At 38.9% G+C, this 13,281-nt stretch overlaps 1 protein-coding gene across 5 annotated transcripts in view; it reads left to right on the forward strand.

Annotated features, from left to right (window-relative positions):
• The window catches only part of USP16 (ubiquitin specific peptidase 16), a 25,409-nt gene extending 12,174 nt beyond the window's left edge, over window positions 1-13,235 (forward strand). For all 5 annotated transcript variants that reach the window (XM_012446773.2, XM_012446763.2, XM_012446785.2 and 2 more), the window contains 8 exons: window positions 243-334; window positions 693-749; window positions 1,657-1,833; window positions 5,317-5,980; window positions 7,507-7,601; window positions 8,864-8,950; window positions 12,561-12,717; window positions 12,825-13,235. In XM_012446773.2, the coding sequence (XP_012302196.1) occupies window positions 243-334; window positions 693-749; window positions 1,657-1,833; window positions 5,317-5,980; window positions 7,507-7,601; window positions 8,864-8,950; window positions 12,561-12,717; window positions 12,825-12,946 (1,451 nt within the window). In that variant the 3' untranslated portion in view covers window positions 12,947-13,235. The remainder of the gene's footprint in view (window positions 1-242; window positions 335-692; window positions 750-1,656; window positions 1,834-5,316; window positions 5,981-7,506; window positions 7,602-8,863; window positions 8,951-12,560; window positions 12,718-12,824) is intronic.
• Window positions 13,236-13,281: the final 46 nt, after the last annotated feature.

A 13,281-nucleotide genomic window follows, 5' to 3' on the forward strand; every position in this document is an offset into this window, starting at 1 on the left:
AACTTCTTTGTCTTATTCATAAAAGGCGATTATGTTCAAGTGTGTTATGCTCAGAGGTGGAATGTGTAGTACTGACTTCTGTTGCATAAAAATCAAATAATGGTGATTATGAATAGAGGATGAAGTCTGTGGGACAGGAAATTTAAAATAAAATTTTAGAGTTAGGTAAGTAGTGTTAGCTTTTCTTGTTTAATTAATTATATAAAGGTAATTGGTAATTGATACACTTTTTTTCTCTGTAGATTATGAGAAGAAAAAATCAATACCAAGTTTTGTTGACCGCATCTTTGGTGGTGAACTAACTAGTACGATCATGTGTGATCAATGCAGAACTGTAAGTAGATGCCATGTGTACTGGTTTTATTTACTAATATTCATAGAGTAGTTTATCAGTTGTTTATTTCAAAAACAGAAACGTCTACCATCATAGGATATCTTTTTAAAGTATTCAAATGCACGTGGTTCTTTGTGGGAAATGTTAGCATTCCTTAAATCTTGAAGAAGTTAGTTTAACATTTTATTTTCCCCAACCCAAAGTCCTCAATGTTGTGTAATTTTTTATTTCAAATTTTTTTAAGCCTTTGTTTATATTAAAACCTACCCCTACCACCCACTCCACAGGGCAGAGAGGATCTTACTATGTAATATTTAGAGTATTTGCATTTTTACATTTTCTTTTTTGATTGGTTAAGGTCTCCTTGGTTCATGAATCTTTCCTTGATTTGTCCCTCCCAGTTTTAGATGATCAGGTAAGACTATTGAATTTATTTTATTCAAATAGATTTTTTTCCCTGTAAGATTTTCTGGAGAAGCCTTACAACTGTTTTTAAGTTTGTATATTACTAGCCCACGCAGAAATTTTTCTTAATTTGAGTTAGAATAATTTTTAGGATTTGAATAAAGAACAGGGTAACTACTTTTAAAAACGAGGATGAAGAAAAAGATGGTGTATTCAGAATTCTGTGCAAGTAATTAGTTTGATTGGTTTGCATGCAGGGAAGTATTTTCCTTTTATTAAAATTACTACTTGTTTTTGTTATTTAAGGCTAACTATGAATCCCTTGCACACCTAAGTTCATAAATGTTAAATAAAGAGTATTGTTTCACTTTAGAGCCACATTAATTTTGTTCCTTTTAAGTAGTAATAGGAAAAAAGAAGAGATGTTATGAGTATTAGATAAATCATTATTCAACGTCATATGAATTATGAGTCCCTTGGCTTGTTACTTGGTAATTGAAGTCTCACCAGATTTTATTTTCTCTTTCTCTGAAACTGTCATATGCATGCAAAGAACGAAAAGAATAAAAAGAATACACTGTGGTGACATATATAAATCACTTAGAAAATACATTTGGAAATGGACATATTTACAGTGTGACACAGCATGTATCTAATAAAATTCATTGTATTTCTATTATGCTTGCACGTGAGGTTGCCTTTTTTGCTGTTTTGTTGGTTTGCTTGTTTTCTCACTATGTGAAGATTGCTTTCTAGTATATGAGATGAATGGATTTTGTCTCATCTATTTTCAAATATTGTGGAAAATAAAGCTAGTACGTAATAGAAGTAGAAAAATACTTAAGATAGCACTGATTTTTTTTTTTTAATGGTAGTTGTAAAAGTTTGTGTTTGACCCGTGTTACCTGTATTTTAAGAGTGGTAAGAAAAGTGTAAATGATAAAAATCTAAAAAAGACAATGGAGGATGAAGATAAAGATAGCGAGGAAGAAAAAGATAACGACAGTTACATAAAAGAGAGAAGTGATATTCCTTCTGGAACAAGTAAGCACTTACAGAAAAAAGCAAAGAAACAAGCCAAAAAGCAAGCCAAGGTGGGTATTTAGGAAGAAAATCATACATTTCTAATTTGATATTTTGAACTATTGAGTTTGTAGTCTGAATGACATTGGTTAGACATGTCTGTTATTTTATATACAGCACTTTCATTTGGCAATTATAGGCTTTAGCTGATTTTGTATTCTCTGCAGAGAAATTGCTTTGAATGTATGTGAAGAAAAGATTGTGCTTCTTTTTTTAAGTCCTACATTACTTGTAAGAAGTATTTGTAGTAAATTTAGTTAATTAACTTAATTTTTTGAGTTAATATGTTGACACTCACAAATTTAAAAATATATAAAGGTAACAATAAGTCCCCCACCCACCCCCCCTTTTTTTTTTTTCAATCTGAGAGTCTCACTCTGTCACCCAGGCTGGAGTACAGTGGCACAATCTCTGCTCACTGCAATCTCCATCTCCCAGGTTCAAGCGATTCTCATGCCTTTGCCTCCTGAGCAGTCATGACTACAGGCGCATGCCAACAAGCCGAGCTAATTTTTATATTTTTAGTAGAGACGGGGTTTCACCATGTTGGCCAGGCTGGTCTCAAACTCCTGACCTCAACTGATCCACCCGCCTTGGCCTCCCCAAGTGCTGGGATTACAGGTATGAACCATCGTGCCTAGTTGACCACCACTTTATGACAAAGGTAAACATTTTTGTTTTTTCTTAACATATCTTTCTGGAGTTTCTTTTGGAAAATATGAGCAAATACAAGTATGTATTCTTGGTTTTTTTCTCCCCTTTCTTACCATACACACTATTCTGGAGTGTGTTGTTTGTTTATACTTATATATTTGGAGTCCTTTCCATTTTAGTATATAAAACTTCTTCGTTCTTTTTCTTCTTCTTTCTTTTATTTAAGACAGAGTCTTGCTCTGTTGCCCAGGTTGGAGTGCAAATGGTGAGATCTCAGCACAACCTCTGCCTCCCAGGTTCAAGTGATTCTCCTGCCTCAGCCTCCTGAGTAGCTGAGATTACGGGCATGAGCTACCACACCTGGCTAATTTTTGTATTTTTAGTAAAGACAGGTTTTGCCATGTTGGTCAGGCTGGTCTTGAATTCCTGACCTCCGGTAATCTGCCCACCTCATCCTCCAAGAGTGCTGGGATTACAGGTGTGAGCCACTGTACCTGGCCCACCCTCCCTGCCTCCCTCCCTGCCTGCCTGCCTGCCTGCCTGCCTGCCTCCCTCCCTCCCTCCCTCCCTCCCTTCCTTCCTTCCTTCCTTCCTTCCTTCCTTCCCTCTTTCCCTGTTTTATGGATGTACCATAATTCGTTTAACCATTTCTCTGTTGGTTTAAGTTGTTTCTAGTCTTTTGCTATAATGGTCAATGCTCTAGTGAATAGCCCTATACATATATCATCTGTAGGGTAAATTTTGAGAAGAAGGATTGCATTTGTACTTTCAGTTGATACTACCTAATTGCCCTTCACAAAGGTTTTTCCTGATCCTTGACAGCTGTGTGTTAATCAAACTTCCAGATTTTGATTGGTGCGTTAGTTGGAAAATATTATCTCAGTGCAGTTTTATTTTATATTTATTTTAATATAAATGAGATTGGCTGGGCACGGTGGCTCACGCCTGTAATCCCAGCACTTTGGGAGGCCGAGGCGGGTGGATCACGAGGTCAAGAGATCGAGACCATCCTGGTCAACATGGTGAAACCCCATCTCTACTAAAAATACAAAAAATTAGCTGGGCACGGTGGTGCGTGCCTGTAATCCCAGCTACTCAGGAGGCTGAGGCAGGAGAATTGCCTGAACCCAGGAGGCGGAGGTTGCGGTGAGCCGAGATCACACCATTGCACTCCAGCCTGGGTAACAAGAGCGAAACTCCGTCTAAATAGATATAGATAGATAGATAGATAGATAGATAGATAGATAGATAGATAGATAGATTAAGCATATTTTTATGTTTCAGAGCCATTTGTGTTTCATTTTCTTTGAAGTTTTTGCTTATATTTTCTCATTTTTTATTCATGTGTTTCTCTGTTTTCTATGGAAACACATCAGAAAATATTTGGGTCCCATCCTCTATGCTGCCCTTCATTCTTCTGTTATTAAAGCGTAGCCTCACAGGGGCTCTTCTTTCAATTACAACCACCAGAAATGCTAACCCCTTTGCATTTTTAGGCATTTCAGTAACAGGAATCTTGATTAAATGCCTTCCTTTCCTCTCTGTTTACAAGTAGGTTGCAAGTGGTAAGAGTGATTTTAAAGGGTAAAAGGTCTTTACTTTCTCCTGTATATGTGGGTGGCTACCTTGCTTCTTTGCTAACTTCAGGCCATTATTTTCCCAGAATACTTTTGTCTATTCCTCTGATGAAAGCAGTCCTGTACTATTGCATCCTTGAGTTTTCTTTCAGTTTGTTTTTTTATCTCAGTGAAACCTTGACGCAGTAATTATAACTCCTGTGGATACATTTCTTTCTGTTATGTGTGTAGTCAGACCCACCATATGCTTTAACATTTGGCTGCCTGGGTTTAACAATCTTAATACTCTGCCTGGATTACTTCTCTTAGCACAGAGACCATGTCTTAGATATTTTCATTTCTGCAATAGGATGATTTTTTGATGATTGGTGATGTTTTGTTCCTGATTTCATTTAAAGAACTTTTTCTTTCTTTCTTTCTTTTTTTGGAACAGAGTCACTCTGTTGCCCAGGCTGGAGGGGAGTGGTGTGGACTCGGCCCACTGCAATTCCCACCTCCCATGTTCAAGAGATTCTACTGCCTCAGCCGCCCAAGTAGCTGGGACTGCAGGTGTACACCACCCACGCGTGCCTTACAGGCATGCCTGGCTAATTTTTTGTATTTTTAGTAGAGATGGGGGGTTTCACCATGTTGGCCAGGCTGGTCTGAAACTCCTGACTCAAGTGAGACACCTGCCTCACCCGCCCAAAGAGCTGGGATTATAGGTGTGAGACACCACACCTGGCCTAAATAACTTTTCTTCATTATTTATATATTTATTTTTTGAGACAGAGTCTTGCTCTGCTACCCAGGCTGGAGTATAGTGTGCATGATCATAGCTCATGGTAACCTTAAACTCCTGGGCTCAAGTGATCCTCCTGCCTCAGCCTCCTGAGTAGTTGGCACTACAGGTGCACACCAACGTGCCCAACTAGTTTTTATTTTTTTTAGAGATGGGTCTCGGTATGTTGCCCAGGCTTGTCTCAGATTCCTCAAGTGATCTTCTTGCTTTGGCTTTCCATAGTTCTGGGATTACAGGTGTGAGCCACCATGCCCAACGAGTTTCTTCATAATTTATTTGATCCTTGATAGTAAAGGAACTTTTAGGATCGGATTGGGAGAGTGAACTCTTCCTTAGGAAATTATTTTTGATGAACAAGCAACAAAACTGGATATAGTACATGTGTATGTTTTCTCTTTCTTCCTCTGTCTCTCTTCCTCCTTTTCTCCCTCCCTCTTTCTTTTTTTTTTTTTTTTTCATAATATCTTATACTTTTTACCCAGAACCAACGAAGACAACAAAAAATTCAAGGAAAAGTTCTTCATTTAAGTGATATTTGTACTATTGACCATCCTGAAGATAATGAATATGAAGCTGAAATGTCACTTCAAGGAGAAGTAGATATTAAATCCAGCCATATTTCACAAGAGGATGTTATGCATAAAGAATACTGTGTCAACCAGAAAGATTTGAATGGCCAAGAAGAAATGATAGAAAGTGTAACTGACAATCAGAAATCCACAGAGGAAGTTGATATGAAAAATATCAACATGAATAACGATCTGGAGGTTTTGACATCATCTCCCACTGAATGTACTAGAAATTTAAATGGTGCCTACCTGAAGGAAGGGACCAATGGAGAAATGGACATTTCCAGTGGTTTCAAAAACCTGAATTTGAATGCTTCTCTTCATCCTGATGAAATAAATATAGAGATTCTGAATGATAGTCATACTTCTGGAACAAAGGTGTATGAGGTTGTAAATGAAGATCCAGAAACTGCTTTCTGTACTCTTGCAAACAGGGAAGTTTTCAGTACTGATGAGTGTTCAATTCAGCATTGTTTATATCAGTTCACTCGTAATGAGAAACTTCGAGATGCGAATAAACTGCTTTGTGAAGTATGTACACGGAGACAGTGTAATGGACCAAAGGCAAATATAAAAGGTATTTTAATTCTCTCATTGTAAGTAAAATTAATATTCGGGCACATTTTGCACTGCATAGGCATAGTACTCCTATTGTAATTGTATCTAGATTTGGATGGCATGAATAAGTGACCTCTTCTGTGTAAATATTTTAATAGAAGGATGGAAGAAGTAGGACTTCATTGAAGTGGCTAGTACTCTGTGACATCCCAGCAGCAGTTAAATGGGACAGTTTTCTCCTTGACACCTCTCCCTGTGGGTAAATTATCCTGTAGAATGGAATCACCACAGCATCCTGACACATAGTGGCTATTTTTTCCCACCCTTATCTCCTTTGTACCCAGGATGCCAGATGACTTTATCAATGTACTAATGTGACACGCCCAGTGCAAGGCATGGGGATGACAGTGCTTTCTTACAGTCTTCCTCAAATGGGAAACAGGAAGACACTGAAAATTTCTCTCATCTCCCCACTGCCTTTTTTTTGTTGTTGTTGTTTGGGTAAATAGGATGTGGAGGGCCATGGATTCCTAAGGATTTTTACTAAAATTGTTGAAATGTTTTAAAATTCTAAGTAAACGTTTATTTATTTACATGTAGTGACAAAAAGTAAGCCTGTTTTCGTGTGTGTGTGTGTGTGTGTGTATCAACTCAGAGACAAAAACAGGCTTTTTGTCTATATGTATATATATAGACAAATATATATGTACTATATCTTATGCATAAATATATGTTACTTATATATGATATATATGTATCTGCTCAGAGACCATACAAAAACAGACTTACTTTTTGTATGTGTGTGTGTGTGTGTGTGTGTGTATATATGTATCAGCTCAGAAACCACACACACACACACACACACACACACACATATATATTTTTGAGACAGAGTTGTGCCCTGTCTCCCAGGCTAAGGTGCAGTGGCCAATCTCAGCTCACTAAAATCTCCTGGGTTCAAGCGATTCTCCTGCTTAAGCTACCCAAGTAGCTAGGATGACAGGTGCCCGCCACCATGCCTGGCTAATTTTTGTATTTTTAGTAGAGATGGGGTTTTGCTGTGTTGGCCAGCCTGGTCTTGAACTCCTAACTTCAAGTGATTCACCTGCCTAGGCCTCCCAAAGTGTTGGGATTACAGGTGTGAGCCATCATGCCCAGCCTAAAAAATATTTTTTATAGATGAACATTTGCAAATGATTTGATGATGGAGTATACTAACCTTTGAACCTCATTAACCAACATAGTGTGTCTCCACAGTAATTCCATTTGTCTCTTTAATAGATTATAATCACTTTCAGTTATTACAGTATTTTGATTTCATCACTAAGAATTTATGGAAATTTTTATCTCATATGTAAGTACCTATAAAATATCTTTGATTTTGTCTCCTAGTCCACAGATTCTACAATATTCATTATCTGGTCCTTCATAGAAGAAGTTTACTGATCCTTGCTTTAGATGTTTGAAGTGATTTTATATCAAATCTGAATGTTGCAGGGGTCTGAAATGATTTTCACACTGCTAAAAATTTCTTCCTTTTTTTAGGTGAAAGGAAGCATGTTTACACCAATGCCAAAAAGCAGATGCTAATTTCTCTTCCTCCTCCTGTTCTTACTCTTCATTTAAAGAGATTTCAGCAGGTAATCCTTGTTACCCAAAATTTGTTTTAAATATGTAATACCTACTTCATTACTACCTACTTTATTCATTACTGTCTCAACGTATTACTATGTTTCTTTGTTTTTCTGTTGTTTCTTAAGTCTAATGTCAGTGAAGTAGGAAAGGGAAAAAAAATACGTGCTAGGCAGAGGTGCATGTGAAAGTGGAGGCACAATCTCCTCAGATTTCCTAGAACTCATGTTCATGTTCCTTTTCTTAACCTGAAATAAAGCAAGGCATCTTTTATTTCAGGTTAAAAAAAGAAAAAGACTGATGTATTACATATATCTCATGCTTTGGAATATAGTGATTTTTTTCTGTTTTGTGTCTGTTTTCTTATTTTTACTGACCCTTGATAAGACATTGCTGCATTGGATTGTCATCATTTTAGTGGAAAATGATGGAAAGTTTTCCATCTTTTCTGGAAAACTTTTGCTATAAGCAGTATAACTTCTAAACTGTGTTCCAAATTCCAAAAGTACCTTCAGCATCTTCAGAACGTTTTTCCTCTTGTGGTTGGTATGGGCTTGACTAATTGGGTGGGCCTTTATTAACAGTTCACTAAGCTTGGTTCCAGCATGAGGCTGAGAGTGTGTGTTTCACAGTAAAGTATTATGCTATTGTTGAGTTTTAAGCACTCGGAACCTCTGGTCTAATCTGGCATTTCTGGATGGCTAAAGCAGAAACTTTGAGAATTTTCTCATGAGAACAGCTTTTTTCTTCTTCTTTTTGAGACAGTCTTGTTCTGCCACCCAGGCTGGTGTGCAGTGACATGATCATGCCTCACTGAAGCTCTGACCTCCTCTCTCAAGCCATCCTCCCACCTCAGCCTCAGTAATAGCTGGGACTGTAGGTGGCTACCACCGTGCCCAGCTAATTTTTTAACTTTTTTGTAGGGACAGAGTCTCACTGTGTTGCCCAGGCTGGTCTCAAACTCTTGGGCTTGAGTGATCCCCCTGTGTCAGCTTCCCAAAGGGCTGGGATTATAGGCATGTGCCATCGTGACCAGCTGGGAATAGCTTTCTTAATGTGTTGGTGTGTGTTCTTTGTGGTGATACATGTGTACTTAGCAAATATAGACCAACTTGGAATCAGTTGGTGGTTAGGAAGAATTGAGTTTCCAAAGAAAATTGAACTAGGGCTTGATACTGATACTCTTTTGGACGTCGGAGGGGACTTCAGTTTACTTAACCTGTATTGCTTTTCCAGGAAAAGAACTCAATCTGTTATGCTTCTCTTTTAGGCTGGTTTTAACCTACGCAAAGTTAACAAACACATAAAGTTTCCTGAAATCTTAGATTTGGCTCCTTTTTGCACCCTTAAATGTAAGGTAAGTGAAAGTGGTCTTTTTCGGGAAAGTCCTTTAAAGTCAAATCATAGCTTACTTGCCTAATGCTTCAGTAGCATTTCACTTAAGTATGAAGTTGATAACAGTCACTGGGTAGAGTGGGTCTTTGATTTGTAGCTTTATAATTTAAAGATCAGTGATGAATCATTTTAAAGATTGGGTTGTTATTTCATTTCAATGTTTAGAATCCCCTTTATTATGGCACACATTGTCTTGTGAACTGAGGGCATAAAACTAAAAGTAGCAGATCTATGAATGACTAGTCTCAGTTTAATATGGTTGAATGTTAAGGCTGGTGAACATAGATCGGGGTGGTATACACTTAACCCAGCATATTGGTGGTTTAGGAATGGCTCTGTAAAGTAAACCATGCTTCAGGTATATATAAAGAAGGAGTAAAAGTATGATGAATCAAGATGAAATGAGTTTTGCAGGCAGAAAGAACAGGAGTAGTAAAGGCAGCAGTGTAAAATAGGATGTTGAGTGCCAGAGACTAGTAATGTATGTAGTTCTAGAACTTACAGTACAAAGTACAGAAGAGTTGAGAAATGAAGCCAGAGAAGTGAGATAGGAATGAAGTTTTGGAGGGTTCTCATGGTGAGGAATTTGGACTTCATTAGGTATACAATGGGGAGCCCTGAAGAGTTTAAAGCATTGGGGTGGCATGGTCAGATCTGCCTATGACATAGGCTACTTGTTGAAGTATGGAGGCTGGATTTTAGGAGGGAAAGACTGGAGGCAGGGACATTAGTTAAGAGGCTGTTGCATTAATTCAGCCAGTAGTTGATGAGGGCTTAAAGTTGGGCAGAAGATGGGGAGATAGGAGTATTTCAAGAGGTAGAATTAACCAGACTTAATGGTTGATTGCCACTGGAAGGTGAGGCAGAGGACTTTGTAAGTGGATGCTGAGGGTGGCAGAGAAGGGGTTGAAGATGACTCCTGAGGCCTGGCTTGACAGATGGGAGTACTATAAATTGAGGTAGGAAATATAGGGAGAAAGCAGGTAGAGAAAGGATAATGACTTCAGTTTTAGATACATTTGAGTGTCAGATATCTTTGAGACAGTCTTAGATACATTTGCGTGTCCGATATCTTTCAGAAAATGTGTTTAGTCTAGAAAACATTTGTATATATATACCTGAGACCTATGGCAGAGGGGTTAGGATTGGTCCAGGACAAAGGTTTAGAAATCGGTACATATGTGGTGGTTTAAACTATGAGAAGATGGGATCCCTTATATGTAGAGTCTGAAGAGAGAGAGAAGAGATGGCCAATGACAGGACCCTCCCAAGTATCTGAGTGGAAGAGGCAGGGGTAGAAAGTGAGGATACCACAAAGGATCTCAAAGAATCTCCATGTTAAAGAAGATTTTGGGGCCAGGCATGGTGGCGCACGCCTCTAATGCTAGCACTTTGGGAGGCCGAGGCAGGTGGATCACTTGAGGTCAGGAGTTCGGGACCAGCCTGGCTAACATGGTGAAACCCTGTCTCTACTAAAAATACAAAAATTACCTGGGTGTGGCATCACATGCCTGTAGTCCTAGCTACTTAGGAGGCTGAGGCAGGAGAATTGCTTGAACCTGGGAGGTGAAGGTTGCAGTGAGCTAAGATCACACCACTGTACTCCAACCTGAGCAACAGCAAGAAACTGCCTCAAAAAAAAGAAGTCTGGGCCAGTTGCTGTGAAGGGCATAATGGAAGAGGCAGCTAAGGACAATGTATAAGATTATAGTTACATTGAGGACTGTGACAGGGTACATGATCATATATTATACTTTTGTTTCTTGGCAGTAGCAGCTGTCTGAGTTTGGGGCACAGTGGGTACGTTATAGGATTCAGGGTGAGGTTTAGTGAGGAATTGGATATAGTGGCAGAGTTGGTGGTGAGTACTGAGAGATTATTTGTAAGTGATACACGTGGTTGAAGTTCTCAAACTTTAATGTGTATATGTGAATCAGACCTACAAATTTTGATTCTGTAGGTCTGGCATGGGATCGAACATTCTGCATCTTTAATGTAAACTCTCAGGTGATGCTGATGCTGGCTGTTCATGGACCACATTTTGAATAGCGATGGTCTAGGCTGCATATGGGAATTGTATTAGTCTGTTTCCATGCTGCTAATAAAGATATACCCAAGACTGGGCAATTTACAAAAGAAAGGGGTTTATTGGACTTACAGTTCCACATCACTGGAGAGGCCTTACAATCAGGGCAGAAGGCAAGGAGGAGCAAGTCACATCTTATATGGATGGCAGCAGGCAAAGCAAGAGCATGTGCAGGGACACTCCCCCTTATGAAACTGTCAGATCTTGTGAGGCTTATTCACTATCATGAGAGCAGCATGGGAAACACCCGCCCCCATGATTCAGTTACCTCCCAATGGGTCCCCTCCCACACCACCTGGGAGCTGTGGGAGCTACAATTCAAGATGAGATTTGGGTGGGGACACAGCCAAACTGTATCAGGAATGAAGCGAAAAGTCTTTATAGGAGAATGAGCATCGGATGGATATCCCTTCTAGGTTAAAGAGTACAGAACAGGTGAGATGAGAGTTGAATAAATAGAAGACTTGTAGACTAAGATAAAAAATAAGATTTCTGTCCCTTGAGCTCAGGAGTTTGAGACCAGCCTGGGCAACATAGTGAAATCCTGTCTCTACAAAAAATTAAAATTAGTGGTGTTGCTGTGTGCCTGTAGTCCCAGCTGTTCCAGAGGCTGAGGCGGAGGTTGCGGTGAGCCGAGATCACGCCACTGTACTCCAGCAGTGGGAGACAAGAGTGAGACCCTGTCTCAAAAAAAATTTGTATGAAGTTGAACAGTTCTGAGTGATGACAACTGCTGAATCTAGTCCTGATTGTGGCTGGCTAAAATGGAATGGCATTTAAAATCCTGTGAGGATCATAGATAGACAGAGAAGTACTAAGTTTTTCAGTGAATATTGAGGCACAGATTGGGAAGCTGAGGCTAGAGACAGTACTACTGAAGGGCAGTGATGCCTGTTAAGGACTTTTTATATGTGAACATAAATAGTTGTCTGCAAAATGGCTCCTGGCCCAGAGAATGCCTGTTTCTGTTGCCAGCCCTGGAGTCCTGAAAGAATGAGCAGCTTCCACTTTCTGGTGGGGAAAGGGAACACTTGAGAGGTATAGTGTGCCTCTCACCAACTCCCTTGGGGACATTTAAAAATATAAGGGGTAATTTTTGGCACAACCTAAAATACTGTCTGTTTAGGGCTTAAATTTTCAACAGGGTGGGTTGTTAATAGCTAAGGTTGTTAAGATATTCTGGAATTATCCTCAGGCTCCTGAAGAAACTGGCAAGTTGAATTCAGTTATTTGGTACCTGAGCCAGGTACCTGATTGCATCACGTGGCCTATGGCTTTTCTAGCAGGTGAACAATGGTAACTTTATAATAAAAATAGAAGTGTCTCAAGCTGAGAAGAAGTCGGGAGAAAATAGTAGACTCATGAATGATTTCTGCACTCTCAAAGTAATGGTTAAAGACCCTTTGCATAGTATAAACTTCTCTTGCCAATGACATCTGCGTAAACGGAACTAGAACTAACTTTTGGATTCTACTCATTTTTAAAGAATGTTGCAGAAGAAAATACAAGGGTACTATATTCCTTATATGGAGTTGTGGAACACAGTGGTACTATGAGGTCGGGGCATTACACTGCGTATGCCAAGGCAAGAACTGCAAATAGTCATCTCTCTAATCTTGTTCTTCACGGTGATATTCCACAAGGTAAGATGTCTTGGAAAATTCAGGCACTCAGCAGATTATGGTATAACCAAAAAGTAGTCAACTTGAATCTTTCCATTTATGTTTGATTTTTTATTTCCTTTTGACAGATTTTGAAATGGAATCAAAAGGGCAGTGGTTTCACATCAGTGACACACACGTGCAAGCTGTGCCTACAAGTAAAGTACTAAACTCACAAGCATACCTCCTATTTTATGAGAGAATATTCTAATATCAAAGTGCTTTCTCTGGAAACACGTTTATGGCTTTTATAATGGCTGAAATAACAATAAAGTATAAAGACTAAAATCATGTCAAGCTAACATTAAATACATGCCAGAAGAAATCATGTTTATTTAAATATTGAAGGGGAAAATACCTAAAAACTTACAGTGGTTTTGTATTGTTATGGTGGCTTTTATTCCTACTTTGTTTCTGGAAAGGAAATCCTGAATTACTTCATTCTTCTGTGTTTAAATGTCTGGGCGATAGATCACATCAATAAACTGACTTACCCCAAACTTTGTTTTAGTGCTGAGATTTCAGCTTCTATCGACTTACCCTACT

Source organism: Aotus nancymaae, unplaced genomic scaffold, assembly GCF_030222135.1.
Source record: "Aotus nancymaae isolate 86718 unplaced genomic scaffold, 86718_ANA_hifiasm-v0.15.2.pri h1tg000022l_1, whole genome shotgun sequence".
Taxonomy (NCBI): domain Eukaryota; kingdom Metazoa; phylum Chordata; class Mammalia; order Primates; family Aotidae; genus Aotus; species Aotus nancymaae.